Raw genomic sequence first — 24129 nt, forward strand, 5'->3', positions numbered from 1 at the left:
CCTTATTTTTATCAATATACTTCCTCCAGTATTCATATAGAGAACTAGGGTTAAATTCATGTTTACGAAGGTAAAGGGCAGAATGAATTGATATCCTAGACACTGAAAAGAACAAATGTGAGATTAACATTTCAAACAGTTTTGAAAACTACTACCATATGTAGCCTTTCAGTCTCTCTCTTTCTTGGTGTCAGACCATTGCTCATGCTTTTTTCTCTGCTTAAGATGTTCTTACTTCTCTCGTGACTTCTCTACTCGTCCTTTAGGTCTCATTGCTTGCTCTGGAAAGCCCTTCCAGAAGCCCGAGTATGAGTTAGGTACCCTCTTATGTACTATAGCATCCTTTGCTTACTACTATTATCTACTTGACACTCCATAATTTAATTGCCTTCTTAATTTATTTGTTTCTCAATTAAACTGTCAGTTCCTGAAGGGGAACTTGAGTCACTGAAGGTTGTGTCTTCAACACTTGGCACAATGCCTAGTAGGTGCTCACAAATCACTTGTTGAATTATTAGATGGCTCTAGACCAAGTTGGACCTATCAATTCTCAGCAGAAAGATTATGCATGATACCTGAGTCCAGCAGGATAGCCCAATGGACTTAGAGGCAACTGGGAACAGTTTTTCACTGCCTACCTCACCATGAGAGTTTCTCACTCCTGGGGTTTATTCAACACACATCACATCTCATTATTATTTTAAAGAAAGGAAACTGAAAACTGGATTAAAGAAATGTCATCACTAGAAGGTGCTGAAGAAGTCTCCTAAATAAACTTGATTTCCAAACCCAAATGCCAAAAGCTTAGAAAGAGCATAAAGGAATGTGATGAGTTGTGTTTTTGCCCCCAATTATTAGTGCCCTTCCCGTAAGTGTTTTGTATATCCTCACATTGCCATATGACTTGCAGGAATTCCATTTGGAAGAACTGTATTTCCTTGTCCCGTTGAGATCAGTTTGGCCAGTGATTTACACTGGCCAGTAGAATGCGATAAAAAAAAAAAAAATCACGCACATACACACTTACTGTGTCTGAGGGGAAGCATTAAAAGCCATTTCTTATTTGACCTTTTTTCCCCTTTGCAACAAGAACAGTGTATTCCCAATGGGGGTGGCTCCTTCAGTCTAGATCCTGGAACTTGTCACCATCATAGATAGACCAAATGTAATGTGAGCAGAAAATGAGCCAGTGTTGCTGCAAGACACTGAGATTTTGAGGCCTTACCACAGTAGAACCCGGTCTAAGAAATGGAAGCAACTATCAGGTGGAGGACTTACCAGACTTAGAAAAGCCTCTGTGTCCCAAGAGACAGCCAGTCCTTAGCTCCCACGGATTGTAACAACGTAGAAATGCATGCCAACTCCTGCCAGATCTTCCTGTAAGAGGAGCCGAATTTTTCATTAAATCCCTTCCTGATTTTCAGTTAAAGTATACTTTCTTTTTAAATGTTGGCAGCTAAATCCATATGTTTAAAAAACACTTAGGGCGAATCAAATCAAGTAATACCTTAAATGATCTCCTTTCCATTCTGTAGTTTGTTTATACGTAAAATAAGAATGCTAATATCTGTTCTGCCTCTCTAACAGGGTTATGTGGAGTGTTAGATTTGTCTTACCTCATAGTTTTTTAAAAAAACTTTAAATTCTGAAATGATGCTAACCTAACAAAGGTCAGGCAAATTCTTAGACGACTCTGGCAAAGCAGACTGGACAATTCTAAGGTGATGAGGTACCAGAGAGGCTAGCAGTACAAACCACTGTGCCTCAACTTTCCTGTCCCTCCCCCATTCTCCACTCCTCCATGCAAAACATGAAAAGCAGACTTCACCACTGGCACATCAGACCAGCATGCAACCATCTTCAGGAATCATCTGAGCCTGAAATGATTGAGAGATAAGTAAGTGACAAAAATGAATGGTTTTCTGTCATGAAACATCACGGTTTAGGACAGAGAACTGTTGCAAGTAAACAAGCAAGGTTTGTGTTGTTCGACCCAAGTTGACTTTCCTAGATTATAACATTGAACTTCATCCTTCTTAACCACGTCATAGAAACGACTCAGGCAATTAAGAAGAAAAAAGAAAAAAAAAATAGCCCGAAGACATATAGTATCAAGAAAAGTAGATAAATTTTCTATGTTTGATCAAATGTCTCAAAAGTACTTGTTTTATTTTATGCAAAGAATCAAAATTCTAAAAAGATGTGGATTTGTCTAATAATTTTCATGATATAGCTCATAGATAGAATTTTATTATAATCCTGAATGTGTGTTTCAGTAAAAATATTTTTTAAAAATTTAAGATGATTAGGGAATGCCTGAAAGAGAAAAACGTAATCCGTTGTGTATTTTTTTCTGCTGCATTTTCAGGGCTCACATTTTTCCTTTCATTGTGCAGACAAGCCGCTAGAGGGCACTGTATAGCTCTGCTTCCTCAAATCCTGTGTGAGATGCTGAATGTGACCTCTAATTTCTCCACTGAGGACGCCTTATTTTAATGGCGTCAGATAGTGACAACCCATCTTCCTGAAGAAAGCTGCAAACCTGTTCTTATCCCAGGGCCAGTTCCCATTCCCCAGGTTACTAAAAGCTGATTGGTCCTCAGGTGACGGAGAGCAAAGCATTCACTGCTTTCCTGTGCTTACCTATGTCACCTAGTCCCCAGCCCTGAAGGCTGGAGTTTACTGCCCCCCAGCCTCTGTAGGGCATTGTGTCAGTTGCTGGAAACAGAACAACGGAGACAGGACCCACCAATACAAAGGAAAGGATCGTTCAGAACAACCTGAGACAGGTGTTAATAAACAGGCCTGTGTCAACACTATAGGAGTTTAGAGAATTGTTAACAATGCGATTCTGCAGACAAGGGCAGTCATGGAAGAGAAAGTGCTCTCAGACTGTCACCAGTCCAGCCTGAAGAAGGTATGAAAGCTGAATTTTAGGCTGTTTCCTTTTCCTTTCCCCTGCCTGCCTTAGCAAGGGACCTCCATACTGGAGGGAACCTGAAGCTAGGATATGACATAGGTTACCGGAAGTGTATTTAAAAAATGATCAGCCCTTACACCCCAGGACTGCCCGTGAGAAGTTGCTTTCCTCTGCACTGCAATATTCATTTGTCATGTATTGATTTGAGAAATATTTATTGTCAAGTGTGTCCCAAGCGTTCATTGGTAAATAAGAGACAGCCATAGTCAGGGTGTGCCCACTCAGAAACTGTAATTCAGTGGTAACACAATGATTGCAAGGAAGTGTAATAAGTCCTATGATAAGGAGAGAAGATGGCACCATATGAGTATAGAGCAGGGGCACCTGACCAAGACAGTAAGTCAGGGAAGGCTTCGTGGAGGAAGTACTATTCAATTGAGACCCTAAGCAGAACTGGAGGCCACCTAAAGAAGGAGTAGCTGTATTCCAGGTGACAGCAGCACAGCCCAGAGGAAAAAAGAATCAAATAGGATTGTATTTGTATATATACAGTTTTGAGATCTTGCTGTTTTCCACTGATCCATTTTATCCTGAGTCTCCATAACTTTAACTGTTTTTGAAAATACGACTTTAATTGCTGCTCTAATAGTCCGTTGTATGAGTAGTGACATTTATTTACCCATGTTCAGAAACAGCATTTTTAAGACTCATGCTAATTGCTCTTCCTTTGTCAATACAAAATCATGTGAAATCATTCTTACTGCTTATTTAAATATCAACATTTCCTTTATGTGACTGACTCTTGAGCACAATTCCTGCAACCCAACCTGATATCCAGCCACAACGAACACTGAATTTATGGAAGGTATTGATAAGGTATTGATTGATTACATATTGTTTAATTTTAACTTTTTTATACATTTTGCTGCAGTTGTTTTTCATGAATTGGCAGGGCCTTAATAGGCGCTCTGGATTCTTATCCTGCTGCTCAGATTACCAGCTCCATGTCATTCATTCTTCCGTCTCCCCCAAGTCTGCATCTCTGCTCCCTCCATCCCCTAAGTCCCTCAGTCTCAGGCTCCTCCCTCTCTGGGATGCTCTGCTAATACTTATCTCCATCTTTTCTCCAGTAAATAATTTTTTTTCTCTGTGGCCCAGATTCCTGAAGCTGCAAACATTGGCTTCATAAATGATTTTTTTTAAAACCACACTTTGGGTAAAAATATAAGTATTATATATGTGGCAAATTGTTCATATAGCAAATTGATTTTCTGGGTCAGGCAGGAAAGACTTTCACAAAAATCTTATAGGAAGTAAGATGATTTAGATGGAGTATCTAATCAACACCTGTTGAAACATTTCAGATGTAATTTATATTCTTTGTTCTGCCTCCCTTTAAAACTGAGCTTCCTCAGATTTCCATACCCTTCAGTTTAACCTGCTTTAACAAGGTTTTGGGTCTGTTGGGTTTTGTTTCTGACTGTTTGCCTTTATTGTCTTGATATTCACTTATGCTTACTTATGCTTATTTCAGAGAGAAATGGCTCACTGGTTTCATAGCTGTCCAGGCACTAGCTATTCAGTTCAAACTCTATTTTCAATGAAAGATTTCTTGCGTCTCATGTCTCTTACGTTGCTGTGTGACTCACCATGAGTTTGGGAGTCTTTCAGAACCTCAGAACACTCAAATGCTTTAAATTCCTCAATTATGTCCATTTCACACATCGGAAGTCGCTTTCATTTGGACCACAGGATCTCGACATAGAAATGAGAAGGTCCATAGCTCCACAACAGGTACGTCAGTCTGGCACATGCCCTGGCCTCAGAGCTTCGCAGTCTGGTCCTTTGTCCGATTGGGTGACTCTTGTCTATCACCTTGCCATACCCACTTTACTTATCCAAAGTTAGTATCACAAATAGCAGCCCGTTCCTTGCAGTGAAAATTGTACTTACCATTTTCATAGGCCCAGTTAAGAAGATACCTGTGTATCTTTATTAACAGGCGCTTAACAACTTTGCGTCATTTAAAATGCTTCCCCTGCCTATTAGCTGATGATGGCCTCAGGAAGGTGGACCTGGAAGATAACAGCTAGCAGGCTGAGGCCAGACACTAACACTTGCAGTTGTCCTTGGTGGGTTTTTTGCACTGACTTGGGGAGCCAGCTCATGATCTCAGGATGTATGGAAGAATAATCTTTGTATTACTATTGTCAGGTAAGTGATTTTATTTTAGCTTGGTCCTGTTTTATTGGATATGAGATCATAGAATAAAATAGAAATGACCCTATTTTAGTTCTATCTTATTTGAATGAATAAATGAGTAGTATTTTCTATTCCAGTCTGGGGGATGGATTTTACTGGAACTCAGCTGCCAATGTGGGGGAAATGGTACAAGGGAGCCCAGTATTTATGGCTGAATCCAGTTTTCTGGTATGAGAAGCTTACTTCAATTCTAAATCTAGCCAGAAGTAAAAGAATTGTACCAAATGCTATGAGAAATACCTCTGTGTGAATGAATGCATTGCTTTGTTTGAGTTATAAGGAGATTCATTTCCAAACTGAAGAGTTATTAATGAAGGTTTTGGTAGCTATATGGCTTTGCGTTTTCCAAAAGTATAATTTTCTGCTTCTGCCAAATGGTGAGAAACCAAAAGTATGAACACTGAAGCTGTGGGGAGTTGTTCACTTCTCTGTGGGTCCATCACTAAAGTGTGACATTGGAAGAAAAAAAAAAACAAAACAACTCTTACTGGCTCAGGTATCATGTGAATTTTTGAAGAAATGTAAATCCATTAAAATAAAGAAATATCATAGGGTTATACTAAATTGTATTAATTCAATAATTTGAATTTAACTTTATTTAAATTTAATTATTAATTTCATGTATTAAGTTAACATGAGTTCGGCTTCTTTCTGAGAATGTTACAGTTAAACACCCTCTCAAGTGAGTGTTTATGTGTTAGCAAACCTACTGCCCAGCACACACATAAGGGGAGGCAGTTACTTGAAACATTCCGAGTCTATTAGACATTATTGTACCCTAAGTGAGAGCAAGTGTCAAGGATCTACTAAACACTCTGTAGCATGTAGGGAAGAGAGAGCAGCATTTGCTGAGGTACCCTAGGTAATAGTTAAGAGAACAGACACGAGGAACAGATAAAACTGGATTCAAATCTAGTTTTACTTCTCAAGGCTGGGGAATATGAAGGCAAATTATGTGCCCACATTTCTTTATGTGTCCTCATCTGTAAAATCAGGCAATGTGGATACTTACCTCAAAGCAACAGCATAAAGACCAAACCAAGTATTTAATGGAATGCACTTCCTGATGCCTGAGACGAAGTAAAATGTTCAGCTCACTACGCGTTTTCTGATTGATAATTATTAAAAATATAAGTATTAAAATAAGTAGTAGCTATCGATAATTATAGATTAGGGAACAAACCTACATATGTGATTGGTGATTTCTGAAAAGTCAGAGAGAAGAGAAAATTACAGAAAAATAGAAACAGAAGGCAAATAGTTTGAAGAAAAGAAAACAAATGACAGGGATGTGGTGCAATATTTGTATATATAGTCACATATTTGTAGTGCTACTACACAGAAAAAAGAAGATGTATTCTTTGCGTTGCTCCTTGGAGCAAACCAAACTTGGCATAACTCAACCAAAATTAGACACTGTGTACTCTACTGGGGTGTGCTCAGTATTTGGGAAAGTTCTGTGTGACTTACAGGTGACCCAAATTTGAAAAGGGTCCCTGGAAAAGAAATAACTTTTTCTATAGTTTCTACAACTACTCAAGCAGATAGTGGATTAAAGCCTTAACTGGCACTTGATTTAGAGGTCACCGGGACCAGATGACCCCGAAGGCTACAGTGGTCTCCAGTACTCAAGCTGTTATCTTAGTTTCAAAAATCCTCCTAGGAAACTCTCTTGACACGGCTACTTTATAGTATAACAGAAAGGTGTAAGAGCAAGTTTTTCCCCCATACTCATTAGCTGAAAAGTAAACATGGAGAAGCCTTGAAGCCTTTTTTTTTTTTTTTTTTTTTTTTTTTTCTTAGAGTCTTGCTCTGCCGCCAGGCTGCAGTGCAGTGGCGCGATCTCGGCTCACTGCAATCTCTGCCTCCCAGGTTCAAGTGACTCGCCTGCCTCAGCCACCCAAGTAGCTGAGGTTACAGGTGTGCGCCACCACGCTCGGCTAATTGTTGTATTTTCACCACGTTTGCCAGGCTGGTCTCTATCCCTCGACCTCGTGATCTGTCCGCCTCGATCTCCCAGAGTGCTGGGATTACAGGCGTGAGCCACCGCGTGTGGCCTTTTTATTTTTTCTCTTATAAAAAAAGATGATTGCTTTGTTTTCTCCAGGAATCTTAAGAATAAATCTAATATTTCTATTCTAAACTTATCAGAGGTCTTCTTCCAAATGGAGAATCCATTTTTTCTAATATGACTTGATTCTTCCCTGAATTCCTGCACTCATTTCACGATTCAGTCATTACATGTCAGATTGTGATCCAGAGCCGGAAGACAAATGGGCTCCCATGGAGGATCCCTGCAGGACGGGTGCAGTGGGTGGTGGGAAGGAACACGGGTAATACACAGAACAATTACCTTATTAAAGTAGGACAAAACAGACAGTCAAAAATAATACAAAGAATTAAAACCAGGTAAGATGATAAACGAGAATGCCAAAAACTGCTTAAGAAAGGGTAGCAGGAAATTACTTTCTGAGAGATGGCATTTATACTAAACGTGGAACAAGGAGACAGAGCCAAATTTTCCCAAAAATTCTGGGGAAAGAGGTTGGAAGGCAGAGGGAAGAGCAAGGGCAAAAATTCTGAGAGAGGAGGTAAGTTAGTGTTTTCAAGGAAAAGCTGGAGCTTTCATTTGAAAATCAGATTCTGAAGCTAAGAACCAATTTGTAAATACAGTACTACATCACTTCAACTAGAAAAGTATGGCATAAACCAGCAGTCCCCAAAAGTTTTTTGTTTTTACTTAAAAAGTCATACAAAAATTTTCATTCCAGGCCATAATGTACTAATTTAATTGGAGGAAACATGGGGACTGGTATGATGTCATCCTGCCTACTTTATTCATTCCTGTATCCCCAGAATCTAGCACAGTTCCTGATTTGTATTTATAGTAGGATATTGGTTGAATAAGCAAAGAAGTGTAGGCAGGGAGAAAAAGAGACAAGCAGAGAGGGAGAGGAAGCGAAACTCCGTCTCAAAAAAAAAGAAAAAAAAAGACAGGAGGGAGGAAGAGAGGGAGGCAGGAAGGGAGGAGAGAGAAGGGAAGGGAAGAGATGGGAGGAAAAGAAGGAGGAAAGGAAAGAGGAAATATTTGTTTTCATCTGGTCAGACACAGTGAGTGCTCGGTGAAGACAGATCATGATTATCCTGTGCGTGTGATTCACACCCCTGCAGGTAAATCAGTCTGAAAAGTACATATTTAGAATGTAGAATGACTAAATGAAGAAACAAGGCAGATCTTCCCCCCCCCCCCCCGCCAACCAGGGATCCAAGAAGAGAGCCTTGCTAGCTGTCTATTTAATTATTACAGGAAAGAATTACAGGAACTGTATGCCGGGGAATACAGGACTATAAATTCTTTAAAAGCAAAACCTGTGTCTTCACTTATGTGTCCCACACATTGTCAGCCACATAGTCAGCAGTCAATATCAACTACTCAAAATGACAAATCTCAAAAGACTAGAATTTTGTGGCAGACTAGTTTAGCCATGAAAAGTCATTTAACCCCAGAGGGCCTCAGTGTTCTTATGCCTATTCAATCAAGCACTGAGTAGATGGTTATATTACAATACAATCATTTTTCATCTGTAAACCCCATTGAACCCCCAAAATTCAGCCTGAGATGAGCTGGACTAGTCACCAAACCTATAACTATCTTTAGCATGGTGTGAAATACGGTTTTTAGAAAGCAATGGACACCCCACTGTGAACTCCTTTGCAGAAAAGGTCTGAAGAGAGGGGAAAGTAGGGATGGTATCTCAAAGTTGCTTTGTAGTGATTTTCAAAAAGAAAAATTAGCCTAACATTCTTGTGATAAATTTCTTTTCACCTTGGTTTCTAGAAAACTATTCAAAACATCTATGAGCCTGTTTGTGAAGTAAACTTTTGAGGAATTTCCCCCAAGTTATTTTTATAGATTACATTTGACACCAACTGCAAATGTAGTATCTTTTGCCCAAAAAATTCACAATCCTACTTAATGGTACTGACAAAATCAGGTTGGACCTACAATTTTACATCGTAGATTTCCAGCCATTATCATCATATCCACATCTTTAGTAAGTACCTATTGTGTAGTCTTCTAGGATAAATGAACTAAACTAAAACGAAAGCAAATTGAGAATAAATATTCTGGGTTTATCTCTGGGTGTTGTGATCATAAGGCTTTTCTTCTCATTTTAAACACTTTCTAAACTTCCTGCTAAGAGAACCATATAATGTAATCAGAACAAATTATAAAACGTTTTATAAAGCAAACTGAACAAACATAATCTCTGCTTTCTAAGAAGTCTTTAATTTTTATGTTACTCATAGACTATGACCTATACAATTTATTTGGGATATTTATTAAGAATTTCTGTCTAACCCAAATTACTATATGTAAGCACTGGAAAAATGATGTCCTCTTTGTTTGTAGTGTACAAAGTTCTATAACTAGTAGGTTCTGAATAATAACAACCAACACTGATATAGCATTTACTCTGTGCCACGGACTGTTCTAAATCATTTACATTTATTTAATTTTTAAAACTGTAGTAAAATACACATAATCTAAAATTTACCATTGGAACCATTTGGAAGTGTATAATCGGTAGCATTTAATGCATTCAAAACGATGCACACTCATCACCATTATCTAGTTCCAGAACATTTTCGTCACTTCAAAAGGAAACCTCTTGCCCATTAGCAGCCACTTCCAATTCCTCCAGCCCCTGGCAACCACTGATTTGTTTTCTACCTCTACAGATTTACCTATTTTAGATATTTCATATAAATGGAATTATATAATAGGTAGCCTTTTGTGTATGGCTTCTCTTAAGATAATGTGTTTACCACATGTTCTCACTCATAAGTGGGTGTTGAAGAATGAGAACACATGGACACAGGGAGAGACACATCACACACTGGGGTCTGTTGGCGGGGTGGGGAGCTAGGCGAGGGATAGCAGTGGGTGGGGAGATTGTGAAGGGATAACATTAGGAGAAATACCTAATGTAGGTGATAGAGTGGGGATGGATGCAGCAAACCACTATGGCATGTGTATGCCTATATAATCTTGCAAGATCTGCACATGTACCCCAGAACTTAAAGTAAAAGGAAAATATAAATAAATGCTGAAAAAATACATAATGTGTTTAAAGTTCATCCATATTGTAGCATATATCAGTATTTCATTTCTTTTATAATAAATACTATTCCATTGTGTTGGTATATTACATTTTACTTATCCATCCATCATTTGATTAAAATTTGGGTTGTTTCCACCTTTCAACTACTATTAATATTCCTGTACTTGTTTTGTTTGAACCCATTTTTAATACTCAATGATGTAAAGGAGAAGAATTGCTGGGTTATAGTAATTTTAGGTTTAACTTATTAAGAAATTACTCCTCTTTTCCACAGGAGCTGCACCTTTTTACCCTTTCACCAGGGTGTCTGAGATGCCAGTTTCTCCATATTCTTGCCAGAAATTGTACTTTTCCATTTTTTAAATTTTAGCCATTCACTTCAGTGCATATGAAATGGTTTTTCACTGTGGTTTGTTACATTTACGTAATAACTAATGCTGCTGAGCATCTTCTCATGTGGTTGTTGGTAATTTGCCTTTTGCATGTGTTTAGAGAAATGCTGGTTCTAGTCCTTTACTAATTTTAACATTTATTTTTGTTTTTTGTTGCTAAGTTGTAAGAGTTCTTTCTGTATCCTGGATATAGTCTAATCAGATATACTATTTGCAAATATCTTGCTTCATTCCGTAGATATTTGATTTTACTTTTGATGGTTTTTTGATGCACAAATGTTTTTCGTTTTCAAGTCCAAATTATTTTTTTCTTTTGTTGCTTATGCTCTTATATCATATCTAGAAATAATTGGCAAATTTAAGGTCATAAAGATTTCTTCCTATGTTTTCTTCTGAGAGATTTGTAGTTCTCTTATATTTAGATCTTTGGTTTATTACCAGTTAATTTGTCTATATGATGTATGATAAGAGTCCACCTTTATTATTTTGCAGTTGCCCCAGTAACATTTGTTAAAGAGACTATCCTTTTCTCATTGAATGGTCTTGACACCCTTCTTGAAAGTTAATTGGCAATAGATATATGAGTTTATTTCTGCACTCAGTTTGATCTGAAGAACATATCTATTCTTGGGGCAAAATCACAGTTTTATTGCTGTTACTTGGTTGTAAGTTTTTAAATCCTGAAGTGTGATTCATCAAACTTTGTTCTTGTTTTTCAAGATTGTTTTGGTCTAACAATTTCATAGAAATTTTAGGATTAGTTTTTCCATTCTTGCCAAAAAAATTACACGTATTTTTAACTTAATTAATCTGTTTAATAACTCTATAAGGTAGAGACTATTGGTTCATTGTATAATGATGGAACAAAAATATAGAGATTAAGTAAATTTTGCCTGGTCTCAGGTTATTGTTAAAGAAATTAGTTTGAGCTTAGGCAGTCGTGCTGCTGAACCTGTGCACTCAGAGAATGCGTTACGCTGCCCGTACCATACCTAGTGATACTCCAGGATTGGCTCCCTTACTCTTACAACATTGCCACCCAGTCTCCTGATTGTGCTTTCATCAAGGTGAAGACTTTACTGAAGGTTGATGGTCCATCTTCCTCCTGTGGTGCAGCTAAGGAGCTCTAACTGTATGGCTGCTATGTTAGCCTTTTACTCCTTTTTATATGGGTGATAGAAATTTCTTTTTAAATTCTGGAGGCCTCCTTTTGATGTTATCATTTATTTCCCAGTCGTAATTATATTCTAAAAGTGAAAATAAAAGGAAACAAATGCAAAACAAAAAACATGAATAGTACAGCTATTTGAGGCAGCCAAGATAGACCGTGGCACTGAAATTGCATTTTGCTAGGAAAAAGACCACAAAATTTCTTCCCTTGCCACCTTCGCTGAACTATTCTGTTAGATTCAGAGCTCAAAAACATTGTATCAGGAAATGGCCTTTCAATATGAGTGTATGGGAATGTGGAAATGCATGATAAAGTCTGTCCTCATTGATTGGTTAACAAAAAACCATATAAATCAATAGCTTGTGCTTGAAGGCAGATAGATTTTAGATCCTTTCAGTGTTTGTTTTTGCTTTATTGATCTATCACAATTGGAGAAAATGTAAAATTTCTCACTGTTATTGTATTTTTGCCAATTTTGTATTCTGCTTTATATTTCTCATTGCTATGTTATTGGGTTATAATGGTCCCTAATTACTTAAGAATCATTGTGAAATATACTGCTTAATGACACAAGTTAATCTTTTTCGTTTTCTGTAACATCTTTGCTCTTAATTCTACTTTGCTTAATATTAATATTGTTAATCCTGTTTGTTCATTTATTCATTTAATATACTGGAGACAGAGTCTCGTTCTGTCTCCCAGGCTGGAATGCAGTAGCGTGATCTTGGCTCACTGCAACCTCTGCCTCCCGGGTTCAAGCATTTCTCCTGCCTCAACCTCCCAAGTAGCTAGAGCCACCATGCCTGCCTAATTCTTTTGTATTTTAGTGAAGACAGGGTTTCACTGTGTTGTCTAGGTTGGTCTTGAACTCCCGAGCTCAGGCAATCTGCCCGCCTTGGCCTCCCAAAGTGCTGGGATTACAGGCGTGAGCCACGGCACCCATCCTATCTCTTTTCACTCCATCTAATGTCTTTGTCTTCTAATACAATGTAATCCATATACATTCATCAGTTCATAACTGACATTTAGTATCCTATTTCTGTCATCTTTATTTAGTATTTTATTATATGATTCCTTATTTCTGCTTTTTTGATATATATATATACTATGTTTTATTTGCCTTTATCCTCTTAAATGTTTCTAAAGGTATATAGCCTACTTGTAATTGTCCCATTAGCTAACTTTATGTTTTTGAAAGCATTCTCTCTCGGAATTCTCATTTTGGTGGCGCGGCACACATAGAAAGTCTCAGTGCTTTCTGGACTGAGATAAGCTGGATAAAGGTGTACACGAGCCACTGGTCAATGGCTTGTGCAGACCTTGAGTGCATTTCCGGTATGTCATAAGCTATTGATTCCCTCAGCCCCTCTGGCAGCCAGATATTCAGATAGGGTATAGCCAGGTGCATCAGTCTGAAAACATAATCAAGTATTATTGAGACATAGTTAATGTGCATTACAACTCACAGCACATGCTCACATACACACGTGTCTGAAATAAGATTCCACAAAACAATACCTTCCCTTATTATGTGTGATGTACTTTGATGTATTCTCTTCTATTTTATACAACTTAATTTTTTTTAGAGACAAGCTCTTGCTCTGTGGCCTAAGCTGGAATACAGTGGCACAATCATAGCTTACTTCAGTCTCCAACTGCTAAATTCAAGTGATTCTCCAGCTTCTGCCTCTCAAGTAGCTGAGACTTCAGGTGTGCACAACCACACCTGACTAACTTTTTTCTTATTTTATTTGTAAAGATGGGGTCTTGTTATGCTGCCCAGGCTGGTCTCAAGCTCCTGGCCTCAAATGATCCTCCTGCCTTGGCTTCCCAAAGCACCGGTATTACAGGCATGAGCCACCACACCCAGACTACAGCTTAATTTTTTAATGCCAGTGACAACCCAGTAGACTGATTTCATGGCCCATTAGTAGAGGAATACACCATCTTCACTGCATGTTGGAATTGTCTCAGAGAATCTGTGGAGCCCTGATCATTGGGTTTCATATCCAAAAATTCTACTAATACAGGAGTCAAGCAAACTATAGCCTGTGAACGGCCAGCCCCCTAGTTTTGTATAGCTTACAAGTTAAGAATGATTTTTACTTTTTTTAAGTGCTTAAAAAATCAAAAGAAGAATAATATACGTGAATCAAATTCTACTATCCACAAATCTTTACATGAAATTCAAATTCTACTGTCCACAAATTGTTATTAGAACATAGTCATATTTATTTATGCTTTAGTTTAGGTATTGTCTATGACTGCTTTTGCACAGTGACAGAGCTGAATATTTGTAATAGATGACCCACAAAGCCTAAAGTAGTTACTATCTCTCCCCTTACATAGGAAGTTTATTAATACTTGTGCTAAGGGATCTCAACAGACAATTTGGAAAACTTTGGTTGTAGACTAAAGATTTCCAATCTAAATTCCTGTGGAGCTTTTTGAAACTGCTGCCAGGTGGTGGTGGGCACAGGAAGTGAGGCTCCAGGCCAAAAACCCAGGCTGGCTTCCAGCATGCAGTTCAGCTCTGTCTATTTCACACACTGAGTTTATCCTTGGAAAGTGATTAAAGTAAAATTAAATGCAACTTGAGGAAGGAAGTGAGGGGGACTGTGGCTCTTAAACAAAACTATAAGAAACGCCAACATTTAAGATGGCAAATGGTGTTATTTCTAAAGTCATTCAGGCTAATATCCCATTCTGTAGCTGCGCAAGTTGTACATAAAGGTAACACTAGAACTATAGAAAATGTAAGAATGGACCTCAAAACTCAGGAGAACGAAGTTTACATACATTAATCTATATTACCGCTGGAGCAGTTGTTCTCACTGCTGACAGCACATAAGAATCCAATGCCTGGATACCCCAGACGATTCTGTCATGCAGGCAAGGATGAGAACTACCGGACTAGTTTTGTTTCTGCAATTTTTTATTGTTCAACCAGTGAAAGAAAATACCAGTGGTGTGAGAACTTTGGGATAAAGTTTTTGTTTTTAATTAAAATTCTTTTCATCCAGCCCAACTTCCTTAAACCCAAATTTAATGTGTGCAAAGTTCAGCTACAGAAATACCAATATCTTACACTAAAGCAGGCACAGGTAGAGTACGTGAAATCCCTTTTGTTCTGAGGATTCTTTAGTGGACAGGAGTGAACAGATAGGAAGATGCTTGGCTGGAAAAATTAAGATTCAGGTCAACAAACTGTTAACAACCAGAACCATCTGCACTTCCTTAACGTGGATTTGCCACTGCAGGCCACTCTACAATTCTATGTTAGAGGTTTAACATTCCCACCCTCGGGCTGTGAACAAGGTAAATTATTATTTTTATATCTTTTCATTTATCACTAATTTGCTGAAGTGAAGGCTTGCTTGAGAGTTAATTGCATTATGATTTGGTGAAAATTTAATCTTCTCTCAGTGACACTTATTTGATGCTCTCATTCTCTTTCTGCTGCATAGATCACAGTAGACCTTGGCAGACAGTTCTGTAGTTACATAGACCTGATTCAAAAGCCAGGTCTGCCACTTAGCAGCTGTGTGAGCTTGGGCAAGTTAGGCAATGTTTCTGATGTTTTTTCTCCACCACAAAGAATAACATACAACAATAGGTTCTCCGTTCGTTGTTTTAAAAATGATTAGAGAGACGTGCAGAATGACGTAAGTGTACAGTAAGTGGTAACTACAAATATTATTGTCTTAGACATACAGATTTCCACGATTCATGAATGGTGAAGCATCTTAGAACACATCTATTCCAGGCCGGGTGTGGTGGCATGAACCTATAGTCCCAGCTGCTCAGGAGAATGAGCCAGGAGAATTGCTTGAGGCTAGGAGTTTGAGGCTAGTATGGGCAATATGGTGAGACCCCCATCTCAAGAAAAAAGCAAAAATTTTTTAAAAAAGTTTAAGAAGAGAGACATCTATTCCAGTACTTTCATCTTAGAGGCCAGAAAACTGAGGCTCCGATAATTTCACAGACTTGCACAGATTCCCCCAACGGTTTGGTGGCAAAGCCAGAAATAAAACTCTCCTCTCCTTTCCCATTGGGACAGTGGACAGAAATTCACCTTGCTTTTCATCTGTCCAGGCTAAAGAATGTGCACTGGCCGGGATGACAGAGTGACTGATTTTTCTCTCCATCTCAGTGATGGTTTGAGACAGTGTGGATGACTGGAGGCTGGACAGTGCAGAAACAAGCTAAAAAGTGTAGGCTTCCTGGAGGGAAGCTGCAGTCCTCCTAGGCCACAACACCTTCAAGGTAGAATAGATTAAGTACCCGTCTCTACCAAGCTAGGAAAGGCAGAAGTGTGACCAGTTGGCTGTATGGGGACTGCCAAAGCATGCCAGTCGGAAGATGAGCAGAAACTGGCTCATTCATTGGGCGCCTAGCACACTCACTGCACTGGTTAATAAGCTATGCTTTTCTTCAGAGTCATTGGCTGAAGAGTTGGAATAAAAAGTATTGAGAATAGGCTGTCCAAAACAGTAGACTCAGATGTTATCACACGAAACACTTTATCCTTGAGTTCAATTCTTCTAAATCGTGATTGGCTGCTTTGGCTTAATAAAGAAAAAAGAAAAATGAATGGCCACAGACAGTATGGGTTTCTAACCATATTATCACAACTTGACCAAGATTGAGCTTGTCAAGACTTTGGTTCAAGAGCAAAACAAAATCATTCCCTACAAATACTGCTTCATGGGGACAGTCTTCTTCAAACATCGTTTAGCACAGGCAAGGTTCCCATGTGTACGTTCATTCTGTCCAAGGCAATGAGATCTGGCAGAAAAGGCAATGAGTTGGAAGTCAGTGGATATGAGTTCTTGTCCCAATTTTACCACAAATTAGCTGAGCCTAACTTCTACAGATACATTTATCAAGCAGTTTTCATGGTCATTGCAATGCCAAAAAACTGTAGCAGTTAGAAAATTTAGTTTTCAGACTTGGAAACTATTTAAGGCGTTTGTATGCAGGGTGTGTCCTTGTAAGAGTTTGCTTATGCAAGATAAGGCTTCTTTAAGTCAGGAGGGAACGAAAACCCAAACCAGCAGCTGCGTGAGCTGACTTTATCACATCTTGACAGGAGCTCAGCCACTGGAAGTCTTGGCATACAGCAAGACTGCAGGGTACTTGTCCTACATCACATTTTACTTTTATGTTTCTAATAGCATTTCATGTTAGAAATGTCAATGATTTGGGAAGCCGAGCGGTCTAGTGAATAGAGCAGAGAGCTAGGAGACTGGCTATTTCCAGTTGTATTCCTAACCTGTCCTGTGCCCCCAAGTCACCCCACCTCCTTGGTACAATGGGAACAGTGACAGAAGTCCAGGTTCTCTCACCCAGCACATGGGAATAAGACAAGAGAGGTGAAATGTTCTGGAACTTATCAGGTATTATACAAGTATAAGCTGCGAGACGATTCAAACACAAATTCTGAATATTTCATGTTCTAGAAAGCATACCAATTCATTCCACCCTTTCCAGACACAAATCACACAATTCAATTCAGGTCACAGATCTTTACTTTGTGCTAAGTACCATAGCAAATGCCATTTCAGTGTCTGAGAACTGAAAAACATAAATTTAAACTAGGAGTTTGAGGCCTTGCTAATATGCCCAAACCTACCTATTTTATTTTGCACTAATTTGCCATTTGAACATTAAACTCTGCAATCTGAGAGGTGTCCCAGCTTTTGCCTTAGCCTCTTCACATGAAGGCACGTTATATTCTCCTTTCTCCATATGTTAGCCCCTGCTATTTCTGTATCCCTCCTCCTCTGCATCTTCACCTAAAACTCTACCCATCCATCAAGGTTCATCCCATGATTCATTTGCAAGTAGGCACAGGGTAATGTCTTGAGAATACGTTTTTCAGAGGCTCATGCAGCTAAGAAAATGTGCAGTGTTGGCAAAGGCCTGTCCACTCCTGCGTATCCACATGCTGGACACATCCATCTTTCATAACACCCCAAGGTAAATATGCTTCACTTGGAGAGAGAAGTGGAATTTTTCAGGTATAGACTGGATGTGTTTCTACTAGAAGATGTGAAGGGATTAGGAAAATGACTCTCATTTCAGTATTGTTAGAGCAAAACACAATTTCTCTTAGTGGCTATGGCATAAGGACACTGAGGGCTAAGAGATATAATCTAAGTAATACAATAAATTAGTGTGGAAAAATTATCAAAATGAAACCTACACGGCTATTATTAAAATTCTAGCTTTTAGGATGTCCAGGGAGCTCAGGAATTTAGTTGCCTTTTTTTGTGTGTACAAAGTGCCCCAATGCTTGCTGACTAATACGCTGAAGTATCAGAGAAATCTTGCCAAAAAGATCTCAAACAGGCAGTGAGACCTGGGAGGTGAGAACAATATTGGGGGTCAGCAGAATTAAGTCTCCATTCTGCTCCTTACCAGACATGCCCATCTGAGCTAATCATTTAATTTTTACGAAACCAAATTTCTTATCTGTAAAGTTGACAAGTTGGATTAGATGTTCTTCAAGTGGTTTTTTAGCTTAAAGGTACCTTCTGAATTCAACAGGACACTACTTAAACTGGCCTTTAATCTAGGAATGACACAAGTAGATTTTTGGAAGCTAATTTAGCTAGAGAAAGCTGAGAGCTCCGAGGCCAAAGAGATAAAGATAACAGCAGAGCCTTCTCTTAATCCAGTCCTTAAGCAGTTTCTGCAAACTAGTATTTGTTGTTCGATGGTTACAAGTTTACATTTTTTCTACCCAATTTACTGAACTAAATATGCTGTAGTAAAAAGTCCTATTCAAAAACCATCTATTCGCATATATTTTGCAGCTTTGCAGAATTGAATATGTCCACAGATGTCTATTAGCTGGTTAGAATCTTAGGAATCTAGGAGAACCAAGTAGTTATGTGAACTGCTGCTATCAAGTGTACTTTTGAACTTTCTTGGGGATTTTAAGGGATCGTATTGTGAAAATTTGGTTTCCTTTCCTTGAATTTGAAAGAAGCTTTAGCATTTGAGGATGTTTCTTTTGTTTCTCCTTCTAGGTAGGTGATTTTTTTTTCCAACCAGCTGCTGGTTTATTTAATTTGAAGCTATTTATAAAATTACTTCAATTGCCCCCATGTGATTCTACTCTGGAATAACTTTAAAAATTATTTAAAATGTAATTAATACTAGAAAACAGAAAACCTCATTTTTTTTATGGGAACTATTGTCCTTTCAAGATGACACTGTTTTGTAAATTATAGACTTCCAATAAAGTCTTTGTGCCTTCCTCTTACCACTAAGCAAGCATGGATATTAATTCCTATTGAAAGGAGTATAAAGTCATCTTTTTTTCCAGAAATGGAAAATATTCCCATGAAGCAATATTTTAAGGGGACGATTTTGTTTTGCTCTCTTTGTTCCATTTCTTCCAAAAATGGAAGAGAAACGAACTATGGAAAAGGTCATGATAGGTCAGCTACCATTGTTAGATTGTTGAGGAAATGATGTTAAACACAGTTTTTATCAAATTGTCTTTAGGGCATTTATATGTTTATTTTCTTACTGTGTTGACTTAGGTGACTATAAGAAGTTGTACCAAAGCAACTGATTCTGGAGAATTAAAGCAAATATTTCTAAGAACGTAAGTGGCAAGTTTCAGTCTGAAATCAATTTGGCCACCAACCAATTTTTTAAGGGTACAAATAGGATGTAACAGGCTCAGATGGGACTTGGATAAAGAATATACAATTTTACATTGAAGAAATAGTGTTAATATGTTACCCTCAATGCTAGAAATTCACAAGTTGTGACAATAGTTCAGAGCCTTGTTAAAAGCCAGAGTGGAGGCATGTAGATCCAGCTGGAAAGAGAGGCCTTATGGTCTAACGCAGGACAAATTTTAAAGCCAGGATTAAGGTCTGAGTCCAGCTTTGTAAACTTGAGTACACTTTTTGATCTCTGGGGTTTCAGCCTTGACTTCAGAACAAAATTTCCACCAAGTGCTCTTTCACTGTGAGGAGTAGCTATTAAAGAAGAAAGAGGCCTACCTATTTGCTAGAGTGTTCAAATTGTTTTGATAAAGCTCAAAAGTTATCTCAATGAGCTCTCTCTCCCTAAGCACATTTTCATTTTTATAAAAAAGGTTACATATACTTTGCCTACAAATTTAAAATACTTTTAACCTTCTCTGACTTCATTTAAAATGAAAAGAGCTAAAGTGCCCATTTTAAAAGATGTTAGCTCCCATTCTTGGTTCTTTGCCATATTTTTTTTACAACCTGCTACAATTTTCTGCCCCCTTTAAGGCCTCAGGCTACAGCCCTCCTCCACCAAAGGAATGTTAAGAAGTGATAAGGACACTGTGAGCAGCAGTGGCCAGTTTGCAAAGGGATTGCTTATCTTGGCCACTCTTGAACACAAGCTGGGACCCTCTACTGCAAAACTCTGGCATGTTTTTTTCCCCCAAGTTATCCTCCATGCTACTGACAGTGATTTTCCCTAAATAAAAAACTGCTTCAAACCCCTCATTGTCTTTCCACTGCCTTAAAGATGAAGTCCAAATTCTAGAACGCGGTCCACAACGTTTGGTGCTTCGCCACCTCTTCAGCCTTCCATTTGCTGTTCACCCAGTTCTCTATTCCTCTCCTTCTCACACCTTGTGCAGCAGCCTCATAGATAACTTGCAGTTTTTCTGACTTGCAATGATGTCTCAAATTCCAAGGCATTTCTGGTACCACACAGCCTGCCTGGTAAAATCCTAGACTTCTTTCAAGATAAATTGAAAAAATGCTCCGATGAGTTCTTTCTACCTCCTCCAAGTAGAATTGACACTGTCCCCTTTGTGCCCTCACTTCCACCGGCATCCTAAAATACTTATTGTACTTAGGTTAAATAATTGTCCTTCTTACTGAATTGGAATTTCTCTGAAGGGAAAGACCATGAATTATGATGAATTATTTATCATTGTATTCCTAGTACATAGCCCACAGCACATATCCAAAAAATAAAAAAACTTTTGTAACTGATTGAACAAATTAATAAACATCCAAGGCCCCCAGTAAGCATCAAAGTCTAAGGAATGCATATCTGGATTTCTAAACAATCGTAAGATCTTACAACAGCATGTTAAGCACCAGGGACATCAGAGAGCTTTTAGTCTAATTCACGTAGGGGGGCCAGCAAGGACCTCCTAAAGGAAGTGGCATTGAACTGAGACTTGAAAAGCCAGTAGTTAAGCAAAGATAGGGAAGCAAATATTTCGGATAAAGGGAGGAACTGGCACAAAGTTTAGGACATAGAAAATGGTATGGGGCCTTCACAGAGCGAAGAGATAGGCAGAATGGCTGGAACCCCAAGAGGGAAGGGTAGAGTGAAGCACTAAAGATGGGAGGCAAACAGGACTGGACCACTCAAAGAGTCTTGCAGATGTTCACAAAGCAAAGTGCAGCACCCTCCTGTAGAGTGAACACACCTCCCTACCCGAACCCTTGGAATTCTGACTCAGGCAGTCCCTAATGTCCTGCTGAACAGTTAGAAAACTTGGAGGAATATGAGTATTTGTAGTCAAAACTACTGGAAGGTCTCAATTATATGTTTTACCTTTAAATTGATAAATATTTACAGACTAAGTTTTGTGTGATTTTTTTTCGGTTTTTTTCTTCTGTTAGTAAAATATGCTTGCTATTGGAATGTTGAAAATATTTTGTTGCTCTTCCAATAATGCTCATTTTTCCAGATGCTTGCATTCATTCTGCATGTGCTATTTTGTCATTTGGCTTGCTTAATTTATTATGTTCACATTCAGATGCAATATGAAAACCCATTATGTTAGTTTGTTCTCGCATTGCTATGAAGAAATAACTGATGGGATTTAATTAAACTTAAGAACTTCTGCACAGCAAAAGAAACTATCAGAGTGAACTGACAACCAACAAAATGGGAAAAAATTTTTGCAGTCTACCCATCTGACAAAGGGCTAATATCCAGAATCTACAAAGAACTAAAACAAATTTACAAGAAAAAAACAAATAACCCATCAAAATGTGGGCAAAGAATATGAACAAATACTTTTCAAAAGAAGATATTTGTGCAGCCAAGAAACATATAAAAGAAAGCTCATCATCACTGATCGTTAGAGAAATGCAAATTGAAACGACATTGAGATACCATCTCATGCCAATTAGAATGGCAATCATTAAAAAATCTAGAGACAACAGCTGCTGGAGAGAATGTGGAGAAATAGGAACACTTTTACACTGTTGGTGGGAGTGTACATTAGTTCAACCATTGTAGAAGACAGTGTGGTGATTCCTCAAGGACCTAGAAATAGAAATAGGATTTAACCCAGCAATCCCATTACTGAGGATATACCCAAAGGATTATAAATTGTTTTTTTTATAATCCTATAAACACATGCACACACATGTTCATTGCAGCACTGTTTACAATAGCAAAGACTTGGAACCAACCCAAATGCCCATCGATGATAGACTGGATAAAGAAAATGTGGCAGATATACACCATGGAATACTATGCAGGCATAAAAAGGATGAGTTCATATCCTTTGCAGGGACATGGATAAAGCTGGAAATCATCAATCTCAACAAACTGACACAAGAATAGAAAACCAAACACTGCATGTTCTCACTCATAAGTGGGTGTTGAGCAATGAGAACACATGGACACTCAGAGGGGAACATCACACAACAGGGCCTGTTGGGGCACAGGAGAGCTAGGCGAGGAATAGCAGGGGGTGGGGGGATTGGGGAGGGATAACATTAGGAGAAATACCTAATGTAGATGATGGGGGGATGGATGCAGCAAACCACCATAGCGTGTGTATCCCTGTGTAACAATCCTGCATGATCTGCACATGTACCCCAGAACTTAAAGTATAAAGTAAAAAAAGAAAGAAGTGAGACTGGGTAATTTGTAAAGAAAAGAAGTTTAACTGGCTCATGGTTCTGCAGGCTATGCAAGAAGCATAGCACTTCTGCTTCTGGGGAGGCCTCAGGAAACAATCGTGGCAAAGACAAGGGGAAAGTGAGCATGTCTTACAGGGTTGGAGCAAGAGAGAGTGTGGGGAGGTGTTCTTATGTCTCATGTTTGCACGCATGTGTTTATACTAGAGAGCAGCGGTGACCTAGAATTCATTCCATTGTCTAGTTGTCTGGCTCTTCAGTCAGTAGCTTAGGCTGGAGCCAGCGTTGCCTGTAATTCCATCACAACTCTGAGCATTTATTTTTGAAAGAAGAAAAAAGTGTAGGAGGGGAAACTTAGAATTGACTCAACCTCTATTGAACTATAAGAACATTAAATTTAATAGTGTTTTCTTTTTCTTTCAGTTTTTATTGAAGAAGTAAGATTGTCCCTAGCAGATGGAGACACAGGTATGGGAAATAACATTTGTTCCATATAATTATTATGAGCTTCCACCTTTCTTAGCATAGACAGTTTCCCAAATGCAGCATCAAGTTATCCCTTTATAAGCATGATAAGGATAATAGTCAATGTATATGTAATGCCCTATATGTGCCGAGCACTACTAACACATACATACACATGCACATCACATACACACACATACCACAGGCACACACGTATTTAAACTAATTTAGTTCTCACAACGACATTTTGAGGCAGGTTTTATTATTGTACAGATGAGAAAACAAAGGTACACTTTATCTATAAATCTCTGCTATGCAGAAATTCTGGAGGGGCTTCTGGCCCCTTAATTTTAAAATAAGACCAATAATACAATACTTAACACATAGCAATTCTCTAAAGATTAAATAAGATATATATAAAGCACTTAGCGCAGGGCCTGTATGGATGTGACGAAATTTGTCTTTTGAGATGGTCCACTCAGTCACCTCATTCTTAATCCCTTTCTCAACTTCTATTTTAAACAGAATTTGTGAGCATGGCATCATCAACTAACCCTCATATGGAAATGAAAACTCCAGGATTTCTCTCGCCCACAGAGAATTACCTCTCATCATCGACAGCCGGTTTGTTTTTATTTTTAAATAGTGGCTCTGAAATCATTGTTGTGATGCAACCCTACTTTAAGGGACCTGTCACAGCAAGGAAACTGACAAACACTGAGAAATGGGAGCTAAGTAGACACAGCCTCTGCTATGGAGGAATCCTTGCCTCTGGAATATCTCACAGGAATAATGCTGTGAGTTAAAGAAATTCAAACAATGTAGCAAAGCACAGAAATGATGTATGTGACCATGAAATAGTGGGCCAGATAAAGGGGATCTAATAGTGCAG

The 24129-nt window shown here is 38.5% G+C and overlaps 1 protein-coding gene across 2 annotated transcripts in view; it reads left to right on the forward strand.

Annotated features, from left to right (window-relative positions):
• The first annotated feature begins 4939 nt into the window (after nucleotides 1-4939).
• Nucleotides 4940-24129, forward strand: part of GYPA (glycophorin A (MNS blood group)) — a 28763-nt gene continuing 9573 nt past the window's right edge. For both annotated transcript variants that reach the window (XM_008992652.5, XM_008992653.5), the window contains exons 1-3: nucleotides 4940-5134; nucleotides 23196-23240; nucleotides 23763-23861. In XM_008992652.5, the coding sequence (XP_008990900.3) occupies nucleotides 5098-5134; nucleotides 23196-23240; nucleotides 23763-23861 (181 nt within the window). In that variant the 5' untranslated portion in view covers nucleotides 4940-5097. The remainder of the gene's footprint in view (nucleotides 5135-23195; nucleotides 23241-23762; nucleotides 23862-24129) is intronic.

This window comes from Callithrix jacchus, chromosome 3, assembly GCF_049354715.1.
Source record: "Callithrix jacchus isolate 240 chromosome 3, calJac240_pri, whole genome shotgun sequence".
Classification (NCBI taxonomy): Eukaryota; Metazoa; Chordata; class Mammalia; order Primates; family Cebidae; genus Callithrix; species Callithrix jacchus.